The following is a 23,947-nucleotide window of genomic DNA, read 5'->3' as shown; positions in this document are numbered from 1 at the left end:
AAATCAATTATTGATATTAGTTTGATGTTATTTAATTTTTCCCAAATGATTACACAAGGCTAAGTAAGGCACAGTATTTAAAAACTGAGGTCGGACAGGGACATAATGAATCCAAGAGTTAGGATTCAACAATTTTGCAACAAACAGTTTGCATAGCAGCTCAAGATTTGTGATTTTGTGTTTGTTTCCCGTTGAACATGTGGTGGGTTTTTATTTTGTATAACGTGTAATTCAGACTGTCTGGTATTTGTGGTGCCCTACAAATAAATAATGAAGATACCTAATAGCAGTCAGCAATGTTGTTATACTGTATGCATCCCCCTTCTCTACTTCCCATCTCAATTACAGGCCTGGTGGCAAGGGATGTTTGCAACATCATTGGGGGTTGAGTAGTGGGGAAAGACCAGGTCCAGGAAAGACCAAAATATGACAGATCAGGCAAAGCAGTGTCAGACATATCTTTGCGATTTGTCAAAACCTGTACAAAGAGAATACACAAAACATTGTCTACCATACACAGTTCCCTGTTCTCATTACAAGAAAATTTACAATCAAAGACTTTAATGCATTATATAATGTAGTGACTTGTTGGGTTGAAAGAAAGGTGTAGTCCCAAGCACAGTTCCGTCGTCATGGAAGAATTGAATAGGAGATCTAAGAGAACAGAGCCCGCAGCTCCAAAACTCTCCTAACTGTGGAGATGGCCAAAAAGGTAGTTATTGGTGAATGTGTGGAGGCTACAAATGCATCACTCCCTGCAGGACGGTCTGCACTTCAGGCAAAAAAAAAAAAAGTGAGCAGAGACCACAACCTTCAATGAACTGAGTTCTAACCTGCCCTTCCAAATCATCCTACACAAACAACAGTAACTGGTCCAACCAGAAAGAGGAGGTAGGAAAGCCCTGTAATTCTCTCCAGGAGATGTCAATCTTCCTAACACTGTGGTAACTTCTGTCTGAAAACGGTAGGAACAGATAGAGCAGATGGAAATTTGCACGGAACAGACATGGGACCAACTAGAAATTCCTGTGCTTTCTGCAGCTAGATCACTAAAGACCTCCGAGTTTCAGCCTTTATAACAAGCTTGGACCCTACCAGAGTCCAAAAACCATGGAACCTGTGTTGAAGCACAACAACTACAAATTACTGAAGACTGGCATCTGTGGTCACCAAAGTTCAGTCGCAGATGGTGAACAAGCAAGCCCTGTTTAGGTCATCACTCCTCAGCCACCATTGGAGTCATAGATACACCTTTGAAAAAAGTCTGAAGATCTGTTTGGGCAAGAGGGTTGGGTTTTAAGGCCAATAAAGATCCTCCACTGTGAAGATGTCAGGTTGGATTTCCTGTAGTTGATGATCCAACCGTGAGTTTCCAAAATCTGGGCTGTGTCCTGAACATGCGCTTGAATGAAGTCCAAAACAGTTAACCTTGATGAACAGATTACCCAGGAAAGGGATAAACAACCACTGAATCGAAGAAAGGTCACCATCACCTTTATGAACGCCCTTGGCCCCAGGTTGATAGGTAGGGCCCCATATCTATAGTGATGGGACTGAATTGTCACTCTAAGAAGGCACTGTTGTCACTCCCAGATTAGAACATGTAAGTATGACACTATAAACTTGTCCTGGTCCATGCTGTTCATGACAGACCTTAAGGACTCAATCTACCAACAACTTAAGATTTAAAGATTTCAGATTCAAAATAGGTCAAAATGAACTGTCTGGTTTATGGAGCATGAAGAGATTTTAGTAAAATCCCAAAAAACTTTCTGCTGTTCTGGGATGGAAATAAATACATCCCCTGAAATACGGGACTCGATAGGTTTGCTTAGGAGAAATTGATTTTCCCCATTTCGTCCCATGGTAAAAAAAAAAAAAAAAAAAAAAAAAAAAAAATCGCCTGGGCAGAGATTATAGCAAAACATATGGATCCCCAACCTACAAAACCTTTCACCCAGGTTTCAGTGGGTGGAAGAGAAGACTGGCTACCACCATAGGATCCCCCTGGTTGGCAGCTTGCCTTTCATTGCTGCCCGCTTGTCAGAGGACTTGATAGCTGACATTTAGCCATCAATGCCTGTCTACCTCTCTGCAAAACTCCCCGGGGGACAGAAAGTTGACCCCTTGAGACCTGACCCTTTGCCTCAGCCCCAGGGCATGGAAGAGAATCCAGTGTCCTCTTAGACACTGCGTTCGCCTCCCAGGTCCGTCCAGAGTCAGATGTCACAACTACTGAGGCTGAAATTCTACCCCAATGAGTCTCATATCAATGGCAGCTTCCCCTAGATACTCTGAGGCCTCACGGATATGCTCCACCAGAGCAGATCCAATTCTGATTGGTCAAACCCTTCAGCAATCGCTCCGACCACCTCCCTGCCTCCTTACTGACCCAAGAGGAAGCTAAGCTGGGTCTAAGTGACACTCTGTCCCTGTTATGATCATGGGTGGCTTAAATTTTCCCATCTGTGCTATATTTTGACAATTCGGTTGAACAAACATTTGACACTGTTGACCACTCTCTGCTCATACAAACGCTACAATCCCTAGGCCTTGAAGGCACTGTCCTATCCTGGTTCTCATCCTACCTATCCAATCGCTCTTTCAATGTTAATTTCTCTGGAACAACCTCCACTCCGCTTTCTTTATCAGTTGGAGTACCACAAGGCTCATTCCTAGGTCCTCTGCTATTCTCTATCTACACCACTTCTCTTGGAAAACTAATAAGCTCCTTTGGATTTCAGTATCATGTATATGGATGATACACAAATGTATCTATCCTCTCCCGATCTGTGTTGTCCAGCGTTACTGACTGTCTTTCTTCCATTTCATCTTGGATGTCTTTTTGCCAACTCAAACTCAATCTTTCAAAAACCGAATATAATATTCCCACCCAAAAGCAGAAGCTTCCTGCCTGACATTTCTATTAACATGACCATAAATCCCACCCCGCAAGCTTGCTGCCTAGGTGTAATCCTTGACTCACAACTATTATTTATTCCCCACATCGACTATCTAAATCATGTTACATACATCTAAAGAACATTTCCAGAATACGCACATATATCACACAAGATACTGCAAAAAACCTTAATTCATGCACTAATCTCCGGCATCGACTACTGCAATTCCCTCCTTACTGGTCTTCCCAAAGTCAGACTTGAACCCTTACAATCTATTTTGCACGCAGAGGCTAGATTGATTTTCCTTGCAAACCGTTCTTCCTCTGCTGAGCAACTCTGTCAGTCTCTACATTGGTTGCCTGTATTTCAACGAATCAAATATAAAATTCTTCTACTAACATAAAAGGCCGTCAACAAAATTGCACATACATCTTCTCACTTGTCTGAAAATATCTACTAACTCGACACCTCCGTTCTGCACAAGATCTACGTCTCTCTTCCACTCTCATCACATCCTCTCATTCCCGGATACAGGACTTTTTTCGGCTGCACCCACTTTGTGGAATTCTCTCTAGTCTTCAAACGTTCTCTGAAAACCCATCTCTTTAGGCAAGCTTATGATATTCCTCAACCACCAACTTTAATCTTAGTAGGTTACCCTATTACCACCCTCTACACAGCTAACACAAGACAACAACCAACATTGCTGTGTGACTGATCACACAGCCCACTCAATACTTTTACCTTTGCATTCTAGCTGGTCCATTGTGCAATATGATGTAGCACATGCCCTTCTGTTTCAAACTCCCATTGTCCCATAGATTGTAAGCTTGTGAGCAGGGTTCTCTTACCTCTCTGTCTGTGTTATAACCCAGTATTGTTTTATTAATGTTTGTTCCCAATTGTAAAGCGCTATGGAATTTGCTGGCGCTATATAAATAAATGTTTATGATAATGATAGAGAAATTCCGAAACTAACAGACAATTATTGAATATCAGACTTTTGTTTACCATCTCCCCATAATAGCCCGTTGTGAGGCAAATCATGTCCTCATACAGAGCTCACACCACTGAAAAACAATTTTGTTACACGTTCACAAAGTATGTCACTATCATAATAGGTTGTGTATTTTGCACAAATACCATGTGACCAGACTTGTGAAATTCATCTGCCCTAAATATATTCAACAAAGACTATTTTTGCACACTCATTAAAAAGGGAGCAAATGGAACCATATAGTCCCCATGAACATCAGGTTAACAACTTTTCTTGGTTTCATAACCATAGGTTTTACAATCCATATGACCTATCAAACATGACCAGTTGCTTTCATCTATTATGATCGTTATGAAAGCAGCAAGAACAAAACAACATAGCAATCATTTATAAATTTCATACTTTTACTCATTCATCATATATTTTCCATGCTATTTTTGTTGCCAACTTTTGCAGTTTTGATTCACCCAGTTTACCATTATGTTACCATTGAGGTTATATGAATAATATGACAGGATCTCTACTAATTGAATTACAATTAAGGAACAGCAGCCACAGCCATTTAAGAGATGCTTTTGAAAACATCAAGCCACATGGCATATCCCCAGAGAAGTCACCATAGAATGATGAAACAAGTTGGAGGAAAACTATTACTATCTACATATTTGAAAACTTTGCTATACAACATCAACTATCCTGTGCCGATTTCTCTATATCCATAAACTTATTATAAAACCCTTATGCCCATGTGTCCGGGGTTTATATAAGGACTTGGAAAGTGATATGTACCCGCCAGCAAGTTAACCGGAACTAGCGGCGTTTGTATATCAGGACTACTGAGGCCTGCGAGCCCCAAGTAGTTCACCTCAGAGGGGTAAGTGACTCCCTAATACCCAGGCTTCATAATCATCAGTTGCCGTATATATGGAGGACAATTGCCCATCTTAATAGGACCCAATTGAGATGAGATATCATATGACCCGTTTGCATATTTGGTAATGTTTTCCATCTCAGGCACCTCCTACTACTGGCATCCATCAAACTCCATCAGATTCATCATCATCAACCACATAACACCTGCTAGCAATTCCAATACAAGTTGTAACTATCCTAATTTTTCTTTATTATTTAACAAGAATTTATTATATTCAAAATCAGGATTGCATATTTATATTGTATTTGTCATGCATGATTTAAACCTAGAAATTGATCGCTTCTATGTATAACTGATTGATTTTAATTTATATATTTATTAAGTTAATACCATTTGTGCCTACTCTGTGTTGCAGCACTCAATTTGTAACTGGCTAGAAGAAAATATTATTTATGAACACTTATATTTCGCATTCCATTATAACTAACTAAGTGTAGCGCTTGAGTACTCCTTTGTGCTATACCAGGGGTCGGCAACCTTTTTCTATTGGTGCACAGGCAAAAATCCTTCCAAGCCCAGGTGTGCCAGATAGATATATGTAAAACTATGACATTATATTCACCTACATTTTCCAAACCACCACTACTAAATTTACCTACGGCCACTTCTACATTTCCACTTTGACCACTGTGTGCGAACGCGTATATATAATATATATATGATTATTTTTATTTTATCGCGCTAATATCAGGATAATATTGATAGTAATGGAACCAAATAAACGTTTATGCTATGCCACACAATAGTGCCCCCAGGTCCCTCTTCTCCCTCAGGGCTGTGCCCCCCCCGGTCCCTCTTCTCCCTCAGGGCTGTGCCCCCCCCGGTCCCTCTTCTCCCTCTTCTCCCTCAGGGCTGTGCCCCCCCCCCCCCCCCAGGTCCCTCTTCTCCCTCAGGGCTGTGCCCCCCCCCCCCCAGGTCCCTCTTCTCCCTCAGGGCTGTGCCCCCCCCGGTCCCTCTTCTCCCTCAGGGCTGTGCCCCCCCCGGTCCCTCTTCTCCCTCTTCTCCCTCAGGGCTGTGCCCCCCCCCCCCCCCAGGTCCCTCTTCTCCCTCAGGGCTGTGCCCCCCCCCCCCCCAGGTCCCTCTTCTCCCTCAGGGCTGTGCCCCCCCCCCCCCCCCCAGGTCCCTCTTCTCCCTCAGGGCTGTGCCCCCCCCCCCCCCCCAGGTCCCTCTTCTCCCTCAGGGCTGTGCCCCCCCCCCCCCCCCAGGTCCCTCTTCTCCCTCAGGGCTGTGCCCCCCCCCCCCCCAGGTCCCTCTTCTCCCTCAGGGCTGTGCCCCCCCCCCCCCAGGTCCCTCTTCTCCCTCAGGGCTGTGCCCCCCCCCGGTCCCTCTTCTCCCTCAGGGCTGTGCCCCCCCCTGGTCCCTCTTCTCCCTCAGGGCTGTGCCCCCCCCTGGTCCCTCTTCTCCCTCAGGGCTGTGCCCCCCCCCCCAGTCCCTCTTCTCCCTCAGGGCTGTGCCCCCCCCCAGTCCCTCTTCTCCCTCAGGGCTGTGCCCCCCCCCAGTCCCTCTTCTCCCTCAGGGCTGTGCCCCCCCCAGTCCCTCTTCTCCCTCAGGGCTGTGCCCCCCCAGTCCCTCTTCTCCCTCAGGGCTGTGCCCCCCCCCCCCCCCGGACCCTCTTCTCCCTCAGGGCTGTGCCCCCCCCTGTCCCTCTTCTCCCTCAGGGCTGTTTCAATATCCTGGCTAGGGAGATTGATAAAGGGACCACAATCTGCATGAGCCCTGAAATCTACAGTCATGTCTGGGCGGCGCTTCACTAAGCAGGTCCACCAACTGAGAGGATGAGGGAAAAGAAAACAGTCAGTTTCTTTTTACTCTTGAACGGCAAATTGTCTGAAATCCGATTACTTGCAGTTCTTAATCTCTACTGCCTACCATCCACTCGCTGCATAAAACTTACTCAGAAAGCCTTAAAGATCTTAATATGTATAGTTTGGAGCAGAGAAGGAAAAGGGGAACTCCACTGCTCCCTACATCTCCAACCTTATCTCCATTCACGCTCCATCCCGCCCTCTTCGTTCGGCTAACGACCGCCGCCTCTCTTCCCTCCTGGTTACCTCCTCCCATGCTCGCATCCAAGACTTCTCCCGTGCTGCCCCCCTCCACTGGAACCAGCTCCCCCGCTCCATCAGAACTTCCCCCAACTTGTCCAGCTTCAAACGGGCCTTAAAAACCCACCTCTTCCTTAAAGCCCTTCAGTCCCCCACCCATTGACCTCCTCCTCCCAGTCTCCCCCTACCCCCCTCCCTCTCCTGTCCCCCTCCTACTTCCCTCCTTTTCATTCTCCTCTCCCCCCCTCTCCGTCTCTGCCTCCGTTCTCCCCATTCCTTCCTCCTACCATTGTGTCTCTTTCCGTCCTACCCTCCCCTTAGATTGTATGCTCCTCCGAGCAGGGCCTCCTCTCCTTCTGTTCTCCACCACCTTAACTCTGCTCTCCAGCTCCTTGTCCTCCGGCCCCTGTCTCTACCCCGCTGGGGGCTCTCACCTCTAATCTAGCTGTTCATTGAGCTTCTGAGTTACTGTGATTTCTGTTAACTGTACTGTGCTGTGCTGTCTCACCCTGTATCGTGTTTCTGTCTGTCCCTGTACGGCGCTACGGATACCTAGTGGCACCCTATAAATAAAAATTAATAATAATAATAATAATATTATTAATATGATAGAAAAATTCAAATATATCAAGGGTTTTAACAAGGTACAGGAGGAAAACATTCTTCAAATGAAGAGAAATATTAGAATACGAGGACATGCACTGACACTGAAGGGAAGTAGTTTCAAAGGAAATTTGAGGAAAAACTTCTTCACAGAAAGGGCAGTGGACAAGTAGAATAGCCTCCAATCAGAGGTGGTAGAGGCTAATACAGTAGAGCAATTTAAACATGCTTGGGATAGACATAAGGATATCCTTACAAATAATAAAGGGTCAAATAGGGTTTGAGGTTACCATAAGTTTAAAAAAAAAAAAAAAAAAAAAAAAAAAAGGGCAGACCAGATAGGCCAAGCGGTTCTTATGTCTGCCGTCAAGTACTTTGTTTCTATAAATTCTTGTCAGAACATGTGGAAGCCTCAGGTTCAGCAGCACTTTCTGCCACTTCCCCAATTCAGACTCAGACCCTTCCAGAGTCAGAATCCTCTCCAAAGAAGAGTAAAACTTGTAAAAGCTGGTAAAAAACTATGAACAAAAGACCAAGAGGCTAACACAACTACTCAGCTGGTGCTCATTCCGATGTGGCCGCCCAAATAGTACTTACCGACTCTGTGCAGTGAGCCCATAGGTACTATGGAACAGGCTGCCCGGCTCCACTATAAGACTGATGGATTACAGCGGTAATTTGTCTATCTATGATAACATTAGAAGGAAGCCAGCCCCTCTTATGCACATCATAAGCAAAAGATTCTCAGGCCTGCGCACATCTTCAGCCATGCGCACATAAATCCACAAGGCTCTGACCACATTCAGAGAGCGTTTTTCCTTTGGAGACCTACTTTTGGCCAGAGCCAGGAAGAAAATGTCCTGATTAAGGTGAAATCTGGAAACCACCTTAGGCTGGAATTTAGGTTTGGTACGAAGACCTGCTCTATCGCAATGGAAAACTAGAAGAGCAGACTTGTAGGACAAAGCTGCCAGCTCTGAAACTTTTCTAGCAGTAGAAATGGTCAAAAAGGTATAAAGTCTTCCATACCAGAAACTTCAGATCTACAGTTCAAATGGTGAATGATGAAGAGGATTCAAGACCAAGCTGAGATCCCACAGTGCCACCAGAAGGGCATAGGGAGATTGTATACCCTGCAAAATGCCTGAACATTTAGTAACTGAGCCAATCTTATTTCAAAGAAGACAGAGTTGATACCCGATTCTTAAGAGAGCAGACCGGTGCCCAAACCCTCAGAGATTGAGAATGGACAACCTCTACAGAGGTTCTCTCTGTAGCCAGCAAAGGAGCAACTGGTGCACCTAAGGGGAGACGTATCACCTGACTGGAAAGACACAGGCGAGATCTGTTCCACTTCAAGGGGAGTTCCAACTGAAACTCCCATGTTTAAAACTAAGCAAACTGGACCACCTCAAAAGTCACTTCCATCTTCCTCACAACTTTCACGCAGAAGTGTACTAAAGTCTGTTTGGCAGCTAAGAGACCTTACAAATTTTTTTGTAAAGCTTGAATCTTGTCTGGTGGCAAGAACAGCCTCTCTTTCTGGGTGTCTAAAAGAATCTGGCAAATGCTGCCAACTGCTTGTCCAAATGCTTGGCAGCTAGCAGCCAAAGTCTGCTTTCCTCTTTGCATATCTCCCCCCTAGGGGCAGAATACTGCCTTTTGGTATCATTCAACCAGGCTTTCAATTAGAGGGCCAAAATCGCTGAGTCTGAGATCCTAGCCCCAATCAGTCCCGCATCTAAAATTGCCTCTGCCAAGCACGCTACAGCTCTCTGAATTTGCCCAACCAAGAGGAGCAATTAAGCCAACAGGCCCTCTGAAAGTTGTTCAGACCACCGTGCCACAGCTTTATTCAACTCCCAGAGAGGGTAAAGCGGGTTCTACATTTAAAATGAGTTCAGCATAACTTAAGCCCACCTAAAGAAAGTACACATTTGCGCATTTGACTTACTTGTGTCATTTGGTTCTGATGACCTAGTACTTCTTATTCTTACATTTTTTGTTTTCTTGCATAAATTTGCTTCTGTGGAAAGTCCAAGCTTCCCGTTTGCTGGATATTGCTTCCACCTTGGAGACTCATGTTTCAAAGTGGTATCCATGGGAATCTTATCATAGGAAGAGCTATAGAAGTTCTTAACATCCAATCCTTTGCTGAGAGATTTTTCTACTGCTGAAATTTGATGAATTGAAGGCCGTGCTAAGGTAGCAGGCGATTCAGACAATGAGGTGTTTTGTCTGCAAAGTCTTTGTGCATCTCCACAACTTTGGCATTTTGTCTTACTTTTATTTTCTTTTACACAAAATACGCAATATTCAAAACGTTCATTTTGCTCCATACTCTACAAGAAAAAGAAAAGTGTAAGTAAGTGATTGATGGCGAATGGTGGGGAAGTCATTTAAGAATGTTGCAAAAAAATAACAATTGGCAATGCTAAATCACTTTTGTGATGTGGTGTCTTTTTCCAAAGCTGTGCCTGTTCTTAAGGAGTTGCACACCAATTACTACAGCAAAATGTAATCAATGTTGGGATCAGCAAGTAGGATGGGTGCTGCATACAAAACATGATACATTTACATTTTTATCCCCCTCCCCATTGGATATGGCAAATTATGCGCAGAATTAAAAAAAAGTTTTGCATTTTTGTCAATATTTAATGTATATGAAAGGCAGACACTTATGTGTGCATGCACAATTCAGCTATACAACATTAATGACACACCTGTGTTTGTGCTAAACACAACTGAGCTGCATGAACCATGGACAAATCACACTGCTGTAAACTGGGGCGCTGCTTGTATTGTACCTTTCTCCTTATCAGAGGCTCTGGATCAACATCAGAATCTCTCCTTGGGGTGTGCATGACTTCTACAAAATGAGAGAGAGAGAATACTTCAGTCTGATAAAATGATTCATACATTATAACTGAGACATGCTTGAAAACAAACTAAATTCATAATTTATCTAACCAAGCAATTTTATCAAAGCAAGAAGACTATAGATCATTGCCTGTGGGTATTTCTTGCATGTACAGTCGATGGGGCGACATCTAAGCTGCAGCCAGTCACCGGAATTCCTTTGTTACAATATTCAATCAATGCCTGAACATATCTAGTCTTTTAATGAAATGCATATATTTTTGTTTTGTTTGTGCATGTATTAAAACAGTGCCTTTTGCATATAAACCCTTCTACAAATATGTACGACCTATTACAATGGGACATCGCAGAGGCTAAACGGTAAACACTGACAACCCACCATCTCTGGAGTAAGGGAAACACAGTATTAAACGTTCCATGCTTGTAAGGACCACACTAGAGTGCACAATTCTCAGGGCTCATACAGACACTAGTTTTGATTATTTGCTATAAATAGTTGCGTGTTTCTATGCAAAATTGCCTGGAAAGCATATGACCACAGGAATGAAAATAACATTTTTAAAAAAACACCACAAAAAAAACCCCAAAACAAAAAAACACTGGTCAGAAAAACTGAAATATGCATCATCAATGAGTTTACTGGAAAATTCTTCAAAGCCAAGAAATCTGGCTACTAAAATTGTAGTTGCAACAAAATGACAACTAAACCTACATAAGAGCATCTTCACTCATCATTAGCACACTAAGTAAAAATACAACAGTTTATTATTTAAGTGCAAGAAAAAAAAAAACTATAGTTGCCCATAGCAAAACTATTGTTTTTCTAGCGCTTCAGTGCAAGAGACTAGACAAAATGCTAAAAGAAAGGGCAACATAAGAACCTTCAAAATATGTACATGGATATCATGTCTAATGCAAGTTTTGCAGAAACAGCAATTTCTTAGAAATGATAATGTGCATCTAATGAATAAACTTACCCAGTCTTTCCGATACATTATTAGGTTCAGCTTCTACTTTTTGAACATGAGGTGGATATTCTTTCCTTTGCAACCAAAAAAACAAAACAAAAATTAAAGCTAGTTAGGAAAAGATCCAAAACAACAGCAACAAAAAACAAAAAAAAACAAAAAAAAACTTTCACTGCTCACAAAATGAAAGCCATACAATTATAAAACAAAGGTTGGTTCACTAAGGTTTACATGAAGCAAATAAAAAGGTCATGCTTTGGTTTTAAGATCATAACTTACCTTTCCCTTTTTTCCAGACTGCGTATGTGAAAAAGAAAAAAACAGTGTAAGAAACACAGCTCGTTTCCAAAACATTGCTGTATGTTCTTAGTAAGAAATAAATGTCGCCAGAATGTTGAATTCCATATGTAGAACACATTCTAGAGGGGATATGGTAAATACAATATTACAGTAGCAGGGTTACACAGAAATCTCTGTATGGTGATGGTGGAATTAAAAGGTCAGTTGGCTGAGGTCCATGTATGTTTGCAGCACTATTAGGGACACATGTGAGCTCTCAGTGTGGTGACCAAAACTCTACAGAAACAGTTATTACCAGATCATATGGGATCCAATGGGTCAGCCAACGACCACATGCTCAATTTTTCCAGAAAAAAACCATGAAAAAAATCCAATTGGATATCGCAGAAACCCACACATGGATCATTTCTATCTACCCAACGTGGCCAATCTTGCATAGGTAGATGGAGATGGGTTCTACACATTTTCTTTATTTGAAACCTGTATTCTGCTTGTAGTAGTATTTGGGCTTTAAGTTTATGAACCAATCCTCTCTATACTAAACCGGTTTCATCTTGAATTAAATGCAAAGTGGATTACAAGATTAGTATAAATAATGTCACATTAAATGCATCTTTTTTTAGTTTAGAACATATTAAGTCACTTTGAATCTCTGTTTTACATTTTCATGGTGCCGGGAGCTTTCAAGTGTGTGTGGTACATTTCAGTGAATTCTACACTTATCTCCTGTTAACAAAAGGTCAACAGTGTTAACCAAATGGTGCAATATTTTACATAGTATAAATAATGAAGTATAAATTATTTCATGTGATCAGTATTTAAGTCTGCACTGTACTTCTCTGCAAGCATAGAGGACACAGATCCTTATGCTAAAACATGTATTACGATAAACAAACATTTGGTCATATATTGCAAGAGTGTGTATGATCCCACGATCAGGTTTCATTTCATCAAATCACACTGCGTCTGTTGGTTTTATCAACTTTCTCAACAATGAAACGATGTTGGCCAAATCTGGAAGTGTGTACGCACTCAAGACCAGCAGTGTAGGCAAATATCTGTAGAGCGTACAGTCACAATCTTTTCAGCAGATATGAGAGATCAAGATCACAGATCTGAAGGTAATTTGTGTAGGTGTGTCTGCATGAATTGGCATATGCTTATTAGGACTTTCAATTGTTGGCAAAATATAAAAATCACATCTGAAGTAGGTTGCATAGGTGTGTACACAGCTTTAGTAATGAAAAATGTTTGGATGCGATAGTCATTCACCTTTGATTATAAAGCTTTCAATTAAATTAGGAAATCATAACATATTAGCTCCTCTAGAAACCAAGTTTGTTTTTTATTTTTTAAACGATGTATCTCCAAATATCTGTACTGGTCGCTTTAGAATAACTGCCACATCTGTTGGGGCTCATTACTAGAGATTTGAGAGATGTGTGTGGCCACTATTCTTGCTTGCTTAGTGGTCTGTTTAAATGCCCTAAAACCTTGCACAGCTTGCCTTATTGAGAATAATGTTATAAATACATATACACACACAACTCTATTATTAAAGTTTAAGTTGACTGACAATTTGCACTGTATTTCAAGATTGTTACATTGCCGATGATAAACTACCGTTCTCTGTTATCAGATACTCCAGACAAAGCGTGTCTGCCTGCTGGGATATAACTTACAGGATGTCTGCAGTGTATGTATATCTCCTTACAATCACAATCTTGTCACAGTTGTGCTCCTGAAATGTTCCCACACATGTTTGTGTGTTAGAGACTTGTTTTCTGTTATGCAATTTGTATTTTAGATCTAATAGTATTCTAAGCAAAGGGGAAAACAACTTGCAAGTTCAGAGCTTGTGAGATTTTCTAGCAAGCCTCCAAAGGTAACAAACATGACCTGTAGTGTTCAGAATGGTGGATTCATAATATACATAGGGACAGGACAAGCTAAGGCCACATACCAACTGGCGTTGCATTGGTGGGGTTTTTTTTTAATCCCAGTAAAACGCATTTAACTATTTTTAGTAGCATTCAGGAACTCACCCTATGTTTATCCAGAGTGTGTGATAAACGTAAAGAAATATCCCCAAAGAACTGTGTTCCAAAAATCTGGGAACAAACGGGATGCTACTGCAATGCTAGCAAACTCTTTTAAAAGCAACAGTGTGTATGGCAACACTAGAAACAATGGCTTCTAGGATTAACAGTTTAAGTGCATTTTACTTTAAAAAGTGTAATCATCACCAGATAGGAGACATTCATATGCTATGCCATTTCTTTCATTAATGTATCAAATCCACTCAGGACAGTGGGCAAAAGTGGCTTTAACTGTCTAATGCACTGGAGAAGGAATTGCTCCTTCCCATAGTCTGTTTAGCAGACCTGCAAAGTAAAGTCACAGCAAAAGTGAGCGGTACACTGTACTTTCATTCTTTATGTATTTAGCCCTTTTAAAACAACAAATGGATTGTAAAAGTTGCACTAGGCAACAAAAGGCAATTTACGTTTCGAATATAACCATATGAGCAGAGCTAGACAAATCAAAAACACCACATCAGTTAAGAAATGCACCCTGGACACTGGAGCATGGTTTCCCTTATATGACCTGACAACCTGTATCAACTGGGAATCATTAGAACTGGTTACCAGCATTTATAATGTTGTGCGTTGACAGCGACCAGAATCATAAATCATTCGCCAAAAGCCCCAGTGTCATCATAGCTGGCATTTCTGTGTATGTGTGGCTCTGGCTCCCAGAAAAGCATGGCATTATAGAAGCTGTGCAAAGGAATCATAAATGCTGAGAGCCAGTTCCATGTAGTCTCCTACTACTACACTGGTAGGATGCACAATTCTCTAATGCATACATGATGGGGTCATTGACTGCAGGGAGTATAGTTTCTAAACTTCGAGTTTGAAAAAGTGGAGATATTTCCTATAGCAACCAATCAGATTCTAGCTGTCATTTTGTAGAATGTACTATATAAATGACAAACTGATTGGTTGCTATAGGCAACACCTCCACTTTTTCAAACCCGCAGTAGTAAATATACCCCCATGTGTCTTTATTTTCCCATATATTATTGTAACCTCTGTGACAAAAGCACTGGGAAAGTAGAAAATGGCTCAGTGCTGGTATATTATTCATGTTGGGGCCACATGACAGGAGGAGATAAACCACTGATATGGGGAGGCACATGATTGGAGGAATATGCTGGTCATTTTGGTAGTATAAAAATAAATTCTATTTTGGTCATTGCCACGATTGAACTACCACTTTTTTATGGTGTGCAGTGTGGGTGGATTTTAACTTTAAATGGACTTCAATTTTACACTACAAAACTGCTGGCTCATAATTTTTAAAGTACTGTGTGCAGGTAGTCATACGAGTAATAAAAGCTTAATCCTACCTCTGTGCAGCTGTTTTGACGACCGTCCGAGTGATATTAGCGTGATGAAATATTCTTCTCTGCACCACATTTCCAGGTGAGAGTGCAATGTTCTGTGCATTTTCTCTGTCATCGCAAAAACAGAAAAAATAAATTGCATTATGTGTTATGCACAGGAAACAAAGAGGTGGTCCAATTTTAACAGACAATTTTTATTTTTTATTTTTAGAAGTCTATTCATAGCATGACGAGCATGCTAGGTAATGGTAGAGGATACCTGACTCTGGCTACATAAGACATCTCCTATGGAGATTTTGCAGGAGACAATGCAGGTAAGAATTAGGAACATAAAATGTGGGCAGCATGACATTTAGCATTTCTGAGGCTAGATTCCAACCCCCAATTCTATCTGTGCAGCTTTTGTATAGTTTCCCCAGGTTTTCCCACAGTCAAAAACATATACTGGATGGTGAATTGGCTCCCGATAAAACTGACCCTGGGGCATGTGTATGGCTGTTGTAGGGTAATGAAATTGTAAATTCCAACAACAAGAAACGCATCTGTTTTCCTGATTTTACAGTGTGGCTGAATATGCAGAAATTATACAAACTTATAATAATCTATATAGTATATCCAAATTCTAGGGGCAGGAGTTTTATGGTAACTGACACATTAGCAAGTCCATGGACCTTCACCTGTCAAACACACACGCCACTGAAGCTGGGTACACACTACAGGTATTACACCCGATTATCGTGCCGATCACACGATGAGTGACCGTTTGGTCAGATATTGCATTAGTGTGTACGCTCCCACAATCATGTTTTATTATACCAAAGCATATTGTATCGTTCCAATTGGTTTTATAAACTTCCTAAAGTTTACAATCAATGATGGAATTATGTTGGGGAAATTAGCCATCAGCAGTGTAGACATATCTGTAGACTGTACAGAGTCACAATCTTTGAGAGATTAAATCACAGATCTGAAGGTAAATTGTGTAGATGTGTATACATGAATCTGCAGCAATTTTCTGCAGTGTGTATCCAGCTTTAAACCTAGCTGAGCATTGCTGCTAGTGACACCTCCCCACACCCTGTATGATAGTACCTTAAAATGCCTGGAGTGGTTTAAAGTGACCATATATACAATAGCAGTTTCTGTAAAGCAATTGTTCTTATACCCTTCTCCTGCAGTATCCAAATGTTGAATACAATAGATCCTAAAATTAAAAATTTTAAAGTTGGGAGAGGGAACTTCTGAATAACTTGGCCATCAATATTGTAGTGTGTCGGAGACTAAAGCAGTCAAAATTGTAATGTCTCATAGCACGATAAAGGTGTGCACAATACAAAAAGAGCAACAATTGAGAGGGAAATTTACAACTGAATATTCCTAATGAAGTCATTCTGCTTTTAAATTACCAATGTGCGAGGTTTAAATATAACTATTAGCTACTTAAGTTTCAACCATAGGATGTGCTCATTCTTTGTCATGGCGTGTTGCTATAAGTTTTCTATACATATTCTTATATATTAACCCATTGTTACCAATAAGTCATTTATAAACAGCAATTCTGGCAGTTCTATATCATGGAAGGGCGGTTTTTAATGTGCAGCATCTGGATCACTGCTGTTCATCTCAACCTGGGAATCCAGTCTTAGAGCAAAGAATAAGACTTGTCGTTTTGCTGTGTTCTTTACCCCACTAGATGTTCATAATAGGGAAAAAAGTTAAAGGGTCAAAAAAATAAAAGGGCCACCAAATAAGTCTTGAAAGACTTAACACAATTTGGCGTGCCCTGTTGTAACAAACATAAGTCAGTCAAATGCTACGTGAAGGCCAACGTATCAGCTATCTACATGTGATGACTTGCTGTTTCTTTGCTTGAGTAAGAACAGTTTTGCTAGCCTACTTTAACTTACATAAGTTTGCAAAAAAAAAAAAAACAAAAAAAAAAAAAACCCTCCTAAAAAGATTACCTTAGTTATTTAAGGGGCTTTTACTTGTCCTTATGAGTATGCAACTACATCTGAAATAGAAGCATGCTCTCTTTATAGAAGAGCAACATAGCAGAGGTTCATATGAGTTTATGGATTTCCACATCTCTGCTTTATGACAAAGAACAAAAAAATACTAACAAAGCTGTACTTGTATTAACCAGGAATTAAATTTTATTTATGTGGTCAATGGTGGAAAGGCAAGAATTTCAGGACTATCACGATCTAACTGAATGTGCTAATCTAAAGTGCTCCCCAACATTAAACACATGGATAAGAAGAAATGGAAGTGCAGTACATATAGGTTAAATATGTACAGTCCTAGTAAATAAATGTACATATTAAATGACATTTACCCCAGTTTCTTGCTGGCTCCCAACATGTTTAAACCAGTTGCATTGCCTCTACTAGGTCTCAAGTGTAGTGCTTTGTATCTTCTCTCAGAATGTTTAAGGGAGCACCCCGGAGATTTGAAAGATCCAGGTCTAAGTGGTGCGGACTGCAAAAAAAAAAATAAAAAAAAAAATGAAAAAAATATTATATTATATTTAAAAAAAAAAAACAATGGTATGGTGCACAAAAATAAAACCAATATCACCAGGAACAAATGTTTACAGTGAAAAATGGAAATGCAATGTGTAGGATTCACAAAGAACAAATGCATTATATGTATTGGTCACACTGCAGTACTGTTCTATATGCAATACCCAAAACGCTGCAATACAGGCATGTCTGTTTTGTGACATGGTCACTGTATGCCAGCCTTATCAAGGGTTATCTACAAACATTGCTTAAAGGGATAGTACCACCCTTATTTTTAATTTTATAAACTATCAAATATATGTCTGTATGTATATATTTGATATTCTAAAGACCTCAGAAAGGGGAAGGTATGTGTAATGTCACATTACTACAACATGCTTCCCACAAGCAGCGTTATAATTATCCGGGTCCGTGGTTTTTCTTAATTTTTAAAGGTATTTGGAATGAGGAGGAGTGTATGTGTACCTTGCACAACAAAATGTATTTATGCAATCTGTATGGATGTGCTAATTTCTAATTTATGACTTAGAGCCTTGGTTTCAGTTTTGCAATTGGCGGGAATACCCGGATCTGTCTCGGATCCGGCTCGGATCGGCAACGTTCGGGTGGGCTAGGATTTCAGATATCCGGGCCCGCTCATCTCTAATGTACACGTCAGGCCATTTCACTTTTAGCAGCTGTCTACTCTTACCAAATAACCACTTTTTTAATAGAACAATAAGCTTAAGAAAACAAGCACCAAAACAGATTTATTCTAATTGTTTTACATCATACCAGATTCCAGGGAAATGAGGAAAACGTAAGCAGAGATGGCTTAGCTGCCGAGCAAAGTGGAACACAACTTCATGGAAATTTATTGTGAAGCCACAAGAAAGGAGAGGTATACAGCCGCCGCACAAATTACAAAGTCACAATTTCGATAGCAAACACCAGCACCGTGTGGAGTGCATTGCCAGGAACCACTGGTGCTGCAAGGTGATGACTGCAGCATGGCAATCACCTGCTTCCAAGACAATTGACACCATAGGGTAAATGTATGAAAGTCCGATTTGTTCAAGTTGCCGGAAATCGGCGACTTTGTAGCTAAAATTTAAAGCGGCGATGGCTTGTAAACTCACCATGCAGCATTATGTGTTATTTGAGGAGATTGCAACAAATCAGGCGGGAGGGGGGTGGGGGTGTTGCCGGGGCTATATTGCCCCTATCCAAATGGGGGCATCCAGGTCCTGGAGATGTACACAATAAGCTAACACATAGGGGTATATTCAATTAGGTCCGGTGATCGAGATTACGCACGGCTGCACACTTTCCGTTGCCGCAGCACCATGGATTGCCGTGCACACCGCATAGGGTTGCAAAGGCAAATCGGCGATGTTGCAGTACCATGTTGGACCTTTATGTGCACAGCTGCGCATAATCACCAGACCGAACTGAATATGCCCCATAGTGTATTTCTAACTATCTGCATTCTGACACTTCAACAAGCCTTAAAATGCCAGCAAAACAAAACAAAAAAATAATAATCTCAAACTAAAGAGCTGCAAGATATGTTTAACAGTAAACATGCTAGGAAACAGGCACTAGAGAGTGGAGCAGACTCTTGTAAACTACAACATGCAGAATCTCAGAATGTCTCAGAGTCAGAGATGATTCTTCAATAACCAAAGCAGATTTGGCACCTTTTATTAAGGAAATTTAAATCTCAGCCAAGATCTAGTTTAAAAAAAAAAAGTCACTAAATTGCAGACAGCTATCATTGAGCTAGCGGACAGAAATGACAAACTGGAGACAAGAGTTGATCAATGCGACGGCCAATTCCACAAACGAGCAAAATATTAAAAAAAACCAAAAAAACACAATATAAAAAATTAGAGATGAGCGGGCTCGGATATCTGAAATCCGAGCCCACCCGAACGTTGCCGATCCGAGCCGGATCCGAGACAGATCCGGGTATTCCCGCCAATTGCAAAACTGAAACCGAGGCTCTGAGTCATAATCCCGCTGTCGGATCTCGCGATACTCGGATCCTATAAATTCCCCGCTAGCCGCCGCCATCTTCACTCGGGCATTAATCAGGGTAGAGGGAGGTTGTGCTGTGCTGTGCTGGGGAAAGAACAATGCCCTTAGAAGGACACAGCACAGCACAGCACAGCACGAAAAAAAAAAAAAAAAAATTATAAAAAAAAGAAATTAAACAAAAATATCCAAAAACAATCCTGCAGTATAAGTCCATTGGTACTGCAATATTACAAAGTTCACTGATTCTGCAGAATAGACTGGGAATTAGTGGAAATGATTGTTATTGAATGTTATTGAGGTTAATAATAGCGTAGGAGTGAAAATAAACCAAAAAACTTGATTTTAACACTTATGTTTTTTTCAAAATAAATCCGAATCCAAAACCTAAAATCCGAACCAAAACCTTTCGTCAGGCGTTTTGCGAAACAAATCCAAACCCAAAACCTCAAGCAAAATCCGAATCCAAAACACGAGACACCAAAAGTGGCCGGTGCACATCCCTATAAAAAATACCTTCTTGCACTAAGATTTTGCGGAGGACAATGACAATTATATCAGGAACGTCTCAAGTATGGATATTATTTCTACTATTGCTATGACAATCTAAGCGATTATGTATCCAGACTGCCAGAGACAGAACATAAAGCTTGCCTGGGATTCATTTCATTGTACATACAAAGATCCAAACACCTTGCAATGTTATAACCAGCATTGTGTTCCTTCAATCTAAGGAAGAAATACTTTGAATTGTCCAAGACAAAGCTTGAATTTCCTTTTAATGCTGTGACCTCCAATTCCATCAGAACTTCTGTGACACTAGAGCAAGGAAAAGAGCAGAGACCAGTCACATCAAACCACTGGCAGGTCATCAGCTTCCAGAAACGTGAACAGAGCTAAACTATGGTCAACAGATATATCCGATTCCTTCCTCAGAAAATTGGGTCCCTCAAGCAAAGTTTCTGACCCCCCTCCTTACTCCAGAATGTACCAAGATTGATCCAAAGTCGAAGCCATCAACTGATGACCATAGCCGAGTCCAACCACCTGAATATCCCTCCTAGGCAAGAAGCTGATCCCCCCCATCCCATCCTCTCTTTCTGTGAAAGTCTGTGCTTGATTTACATTTAGTTCATCTCATCACCCACTGAAAGAGGTTGAATATTGAAATCATTGGTTTAGCCATGATGAACAGAAATACACCATAGTGACTTGTCTATAGGGGACGCCCAGCCGTTACGAGTCTTTCTGTATCTTTTCTATCCTGGTTGCAGGCATTGTCATACACCAGGTTTGAGTGGCACATAAAACAGATATAATAAACAAATGAATAGCATTAGCCATGCATAGGAATAAAGAAAGACAACAATTTACCCCATCACACTGAAAAATCCCATATAATAAAATATTCTCAAGAATAAATTCCTTCCAGGTAAAACAAAATAGGTTAAAGAATTAAGATGGGAATATAATGGTTTACAAATAGCTCATATACAAGTCCCTGAAGTAGACAGAATAGAAAAATAATGAAAAAAAAAAAGATTAATTTTACCATTAAAAGCCACAGGAGACAGCAAGTATGATAGTGATCCTAAGCCCAATAGCCCTAGTAATCAACTACATATCTTTGCTTGTTACCTTCCACACATCTCACAAAAAATAAAATCACTCATCAAATCCAAATTGCGATAAAACAAGCTTAGAATCATCAAAAAACTTAAATCTAACAAAGTCCCACTCCTCCCCCGACATCTTTATGTATACTATTTACAAATTTGGAATGCGTGTTAAAGTATGTGCAAAATTTATTTTAATCTTTTCCTCAACAAAACAGATATTCCACCTTCAATTCTCTCACCCTATATAAGGTTAATTCATAAAATTGTAACTGGTGCACCAATTACTCTCTCCTTGATAAACACAGATCTTATGATTTTTATTATATTATTAGCAAAAGATATTTGGCAGAATTCCTTGGCCAATGAAAACCCTTCCCAGAATTCTTTACGTGTTTCTCACCTTGCTGATATCGCATCTCCCCAAGTCCAAGTATTTTAATTTATTTGGCATAAAAAGCACCATTACATTAAATGGCTTATATTAGTCATACTTCTGGAGAGGCTCTGAAAGTTACTGATTTTCTTAAAAACTAACAAGCAGCACAACTCATTTGCATTTGTTTCCTGAAATAAAACACTGGTTGGGCAGTAAACATTCAAAGATTAATCCCTGGATCAACCAAATATTAACTCAGGCTCTTAAAAGTTGCAATATCTCAACACAAAATTTAAGTGGAAAGGTGCTCCATCTGTCATGATCCCATTTGTGTTTACTGAAAACTCTCACTGCTCCTCCTCTATTCCTCTGACAGTTTTGAGCAGGTATAGCTCTATATAAATATGGTGATGCAGGAGCCAACACAGCTGTTCTGAAAGGGTGGATAGGGAATAGGGCAATGGCAACAACACAAAATAAAATTAAAAGCCCAAAAAGAAAACACACACAAGAACCAGCTAACCATTAAATATTACTATATTAACATCAAGTCTTCTGGGCTAAAAACAACAGAGCAATAAACCACCAAATACTACTCTGACGAAAACATAAACCTAATACATAGCAAGAAGTGTTGTGTTTTATCGACCATTATTAAAAAAAAAAAAAAGGATTAATTCACGGACAGCACTGTATGACTGGTCAATGTTCTAGAGTTTTAGGACCATTCAAAATTTACATTTTGGGCAGTATCAAATGTGTTTGAATGCAGCAAGGGTTGATATGCATGGGCTTCCTTTCACACTACAATAGTCACCAAGATGAAGATTTCTGGAAAAACCAAGACAAAACAACTAGTACAGTAAAGTATCCCACAGCAGCTGCCCAGTCTGGATACAGGGACTTGACAAAGAACACACTTAGGTGATCATTTCAAACTTGCCACTATCTGGAAAACTTTACTGAAAATGTGTTAAATCCTTAACAGAAAAAAAGCAATATATTAGTTTATCCAATAGTGTGTCAAAACAAAGCATACCCACTTCACAATAATAAAATCAAATAAAGAAAAAAAATCTACAGAACAAACATCAACTTGCTCAAGGACAAAACACTCATTAATGTGCTCTTGGCTTTCATCAAAGCACTGTGTATCCAGATTCATAACCAATTTGACCACACAAATTGGAAAGATTCAGCTGTTTAGCGAGCGAGTCCTTTTGGTGCTGGAAAACGATCGCAGACCATATGAGAAGTCATTGCCTGGCGTCAAAGGTCTTTAACACAAACAGTTGGATGTATAAGGCAAATAGCACATGTTAAAATCACATACCGTATATACTCGAGTATAAGCCAACCTGAATATAAGCCGAGGCACCCAATTTTACCACAAAAAACTGGTAAAACTTATTGACTCGAGTATAAGCCTAGGGTGGGAAATGTCTTGCTTTTTTAATAAACTCAGGCTCCCAAAATGTCTCCAAATGTACCAAAAAATCAGCAACCATATTAGTAAGGTGTATATATAGTGTATATAGCGTTCACATGAGATAGCAGATGCCACAATTTGGAAAATATTGGAGAGGATATGTTTGTCATTAATAATCACTAGAGAAACTGCTCACCCCAGGTACTGCGCCCGTCTCCTACTAGGCTGTCTTTAGGAAAGTACACACATCTTTCATCTCTTTCTCTTTGACGAGGAGCTCTGGATGTGTCCCCCTGTGTTTACTCTCCTCTGTGCCTGGTAGGGAGAGAGGGAGGGGGGGATTTTCTTCAGTCATTAACTGCCGCAGTGGAAAGACAGGAAGTTTAGCATTTGGAATGCAAGTTTGCGTTCCAAATGCCGAACTTCCTGTCAGTGGAATGCACAAGCATTCCACAGCGGAAGTTAAGGGCTAAGGGACCGGAGACCAGGGACTCACCCGAGTATAAGCGGAGGGGGGTTTTTTCAGCATAAAAAATGTGCTGAAAAAGTCAGCTTATACTCGAGTATATACAGTATATATGTTACAAATGTGACCAATGTACATCTACGACAACCTAACTGGTTGCCTGAATTGCAGTTTGTTTGGCAACTTTATGATGTCTATGAGAACAGTACATTTGGTTTGACAACGCATAGCCCTCACTAATAAATAGCTAAACATAGAAATAATGGAGACTTGCCTTTTGTTCAGTAATTTGTGAGTTGACCCCATCACTTTCCTCTAAACTGAGAAAGTTTATCGCACTACAAAAATAAAAACAAAGCAAACAAAACACAATCAAATATATTAATGAAACAATGTAATAAGTATGTGCAATTTAAGGTGTCAATGAAAACAATATAATTTTAAGGGTTATTATTATTTTCAAATACATTCATTGTC

General features: G+C 40.5%; 1 protein-coding gene across 9 annotated transcripts in view; it reads right to left on the bottom strand.

The window, feature by feature from the left end:
• The window catches only part of SENP6 (SUMO specific peptidase 6), an 83,539-nt gene that overhangs the window by 51,443 nt on the left and 8,149 nt on the right, over nt 1–23,947 (bottom strand). For 3 of the 9 annotated variants that reach the window (XM_075202646.1, XM_075202650.1, XM_075202649.1), the window contains 7 exons: nt 23,745–23,808; nt 17,378–17,520; nt 15,043–15,147; nt 11,610–11,627; nt 11,340–11,404; nt 10,206–10,351; nt 9,437–9,824 (listed from right to left, as the gene is read on the bottom strand). In XM_075202646.1, coding sequence (XP_075058747.1) covers nt 9,437–9,824; nt 10,206–10,351; nt 11,340–11,404; nt 11,610–11,627; nt 15,043–15,147; nt 17,378–17,520; nt 23,745–23,808 — 929 coding nt within the window. The remainder of the gene's footprint in view (nt 1–9,436; nt 9,825–10,205; nt 10,352–11,339; nt 11,405–11,609; nt 11,628–15,042; nt 15,148–17,377; nt 17,521–23,744; nt 23,809–23,947) is intronic. The other 6 variants (XM_075202647.1, XM_075202654.1, XM_075202652.1 and 3 more) reach the window with 4 other exon arrangements.

The sequence above is a fragment of the Mixophyes fleayi genome, chromosome 3, assembly GCF_038048845.1.
Source record: "Mixophyes fleayi isolate aMixFle1 chromosome 3, aMixFle1.hap1, whole genome shotgun sequence".
Taxonomy (NCBI): domain Eukaryota; kingdom Metazoa; phylum Chordata; class Amphibia; order Anura; family Limnodynastidae; genus Mixophyes; species Mixophyes fleayi.
Note: the sequence above shows the minus strand (reverse complement) of the source record. Positions and strands in the feature narration are given on the sequence as shown.